Genomic DNA, 2,918 nt, shown 5'->3' with positions numbered 1-2,918 from the left:
TGTAGTAGTTACTCTTGTTATACTCTGTAGAGCTTATGACCCAGTTCCACTAGGTTTTGGGGTATGTAGTGTGAGATTCTGTTTTCGGAAGGTTTATATTTATTATTCAATTCCTTTTAGTAATTCATTAATTTATATCAGTTCAATTATTATTATTGTTAGTCTTACCTAGTCGTAGATACTAGGTATCGTCACGATATCCTATGAAGGAAAATGGAAGTCGTGACAAGTTGGTATCAGAGCTCTAGGTTCATAGGTGTTGCGAGTCATAAGCAAGTTTAGTAGAGTCTCGCGGATCGATACAGAGATGTTTGTACTTATCTTCGAGAGGCTACCGAACTATTAGGAAAATCTCACTTCTTTGATTTCTTATCGTGTGAGTAGTTGATTACAAAAACTAAATCTTTGACTTTTTATTATCTCACGAATGATGAGGACACGCACCATTGGATCCGATGATCTGAATCCTGCACCCCCTACTAAAGCTGCGAGAGGTTAGGGTTGGGACAGAGGTCAAGGACGGGCACATGGTGAATCTAGAACACCTGCTCAAGCTGCGACACAGTAGCCGCCAGTAGCTCCAGTTTGGGAAAAGACATCTGAGGCGCCTATTGCCTCCCTAACACTTCAGGAGATCCTCGCACAGTTCTTGAGCATGTTCAGTAGCTTAGCTTAGGCGGGGTTGATCCCACTTGTCCCAACCACATCTTTGGCTGGGGTAGGAGCACAGACTCACGTGGCCCACACGCCAGAGCAGCGGGTCCAGGTTGATTAGGTCCCAAAGGTTATACTGGTACAACTTGTTACTCCGGTTCAGCACGTGGTTAGGCCACCAACATCTGAGAGGGAGCATCTTAGGCTTGATAGGTTCAAGAAGTACCACCCTCCTACTTTTAATGGTTTATCTTTAGAGGATGCACATGGTTTTCTTGAGGAGTCTCATCGCATTCTACACACTATGGGCATTATGGAAATGACTGGTGTTTCTTTTACTATGTTCCAGCTAAAAGGAGCGGCATATCAGTGGTGGTGGTCACAAGAGGTGGGTAGCCCAGCTAAGGCAACTTCACTTACATGGGATTGGTTTTTAGAGTTTTTCATCGGAGAGTTTGTTCCTAAGACCCTTGGGGATTCTTGGCGCGTGGAGCTTGAGCGGTTGTGCCAAGGTACTATATCAGTGTCATAGTATGTTGTCCGATTTAGTGATTTGTATAAGCATGCACCAACATTGGTTGCTACAGTCCGGGAGTGAGTCCCTCGAGTCATTGAGGGGCTCAACTAGAGTAATAGATACATGGCCAGGGAGTTGCAGTCAGATACTCCGTATCAGCAGGTGGTTGAGATTGCACGGAGATTGGAGGGTATGTGAGACTGTCAATTCATTAAGGGGATCAACCAGAGTATTAGATATAGCATGGCTAGAGAGTTGGAGTCAGATAATCCATATCAACAGGTGGTTGAGATTGCATGAAGATTGGAGGGTATGCGAGACCGTGATATAGATGATAGGGGGGCCAAGAGGTCTTGTGGCATAGGAGAATTTAGTAGTAGTCACGCTGCATCTTCAGCTCGTCATGGTAAGGGCTATGTGAACCAGCCAGTTCACTTGGCACTTCCACCTTCTAGTGGTGCTTCGGTTGTTCCAAGATCTCAGGTTGCACACTTTGCTCAGCAAATTTCTAGTGCACCTCCTACATAGAGCACCTCTAGCAGTCAGTCTAGCCGATCATGCCCGAGCTAGTCCCAACCTACCGAGAGCTTGTTCTGAGTGTGGTGATACCCACCACATGGTCAGAGACTACCCCAAACTCAGGAGGGGTGCACCTTCCTAGACTACTCAATCTCCACGGATTCAGTCAGGTCCGCCAAATTCTCAGGCCATGATTTTTGCCCAGTTACCACTCCACCCGCTCAGCCAGCTAGGGATGGGTGATGGGTGGGTAGAGGTCACCTTAGAGGGGGAGGCCAGGACAGATTATATGCTCTTCCGAGTAGGTCAGAGGCAGTTGCTTCAGACTCAGTCATTACAGGTATGGTTTTGGTTTGCCATAGAGATGCATCAGTCTTATTTGATCCGCGATCCACTTATTCACATGTGTCATCTTACTTTGCTTCGTAGTTGGATGTATCTCGTGATTCCTTGAGTTTTCCTTTTTATGTGTCCATGCCTGTGGGAGATTGTATTATTATGGACCGTGTGTATCGGCCGTGTTTAGTTGTTATTGGTTGTTTTAAACCAGAGTTGATTTTTTGTTACTTAGTATGGTATACTTTGGTGTTATCTTGGTGATGGACTGGTTGTCGGCCTATCATGATATTCTTGATTGTCATGCCGAAATAGTAACATTGGCTATGCCAGGTTTACCATGGTTAGAGTGGAGCGGTGCATTAGATTATGTTCCTAGCAGGGTTATCTCACTTCTAAAGGCTCAGCGGATGGTTGAGAAGGGGTGTAATGCTTATCTAGCCTTTGTGCGTGACGTCGGTGTTGATACTCCTGCCGTTGAGTCAATTTTGGTAGAGAGAAACTTTCCATATGTATTTCCAGCGGATCTTCTCGGTATGTTGCCCGAGCGGGATATCGATTTCGGTATTGACTTATTGATGAGCACTCAGCCCATTTCTATTCCACCATATCATATAGCCCTAACAGAGATAAAGAAGTTAAAAGAGTAGTTGTAAGAGTTGGTTGATCAGGGATTCAATTGACCTAGTATGTCACTGTGGGGGGGGGGTGTTCCGGTCTTCTTTGTGAAGAAGAATAAGGATGGTTCTATGCATATGTGTATTGATTATCATTAGTTGAACAAGGTTATAGTGAAGAACATGTATCAGTTGTCGCGCATTGATGAACTATTTGATCAGCTACAGGGTGTCAGAGTGTTCTCCAAGATTGATTTGCGGTCGTGTTATCATCA

At 45.0% G+C, this 2,918-nt stretch overlaps 1 protein-coding gene across 1 annotated transcript; it reads left to right on the top strand.

The window, feature by feature from the left end:
- The first annotated feature begins 2,262 nt into the window (after positions 1-2,262).
- Positions 2,263-2,676, top strand: LOC138889876 (uncharacterized). The gene has a single exon (XM_070173215.1). The coding sequence runs from the start codon at positions 2,263-2,265 to the stop codon at positions 2,674-2,676; it is 414 nt and encodes a 137-aa protein (XP_070029316.1).
- Positions 2,677-2,918: the final 242 nt, after the last annotated feature.

This window comes from Nicotiana sylvestris, chromosome 4 (assembly GCF_000393655.2).
Source record: "Nicotiana sylvestris chromosome 4, ASM39365v2, whole genome shotgun sequence".
In the NCBI taxonomy this organism is placed as follows: domain Eukaryota; kingdom Viridiplantae; phylum Streptophyta; class Magnoliopsida; order Solanales; family Solanaceae; genus Nicotiana; species Nicotiana sylvestris.
The sequence above is the reverse complement of the archived record's forward strand: the minus strand, read 5'-3'. Positions and strand labels throughout refer to the sequence as shown.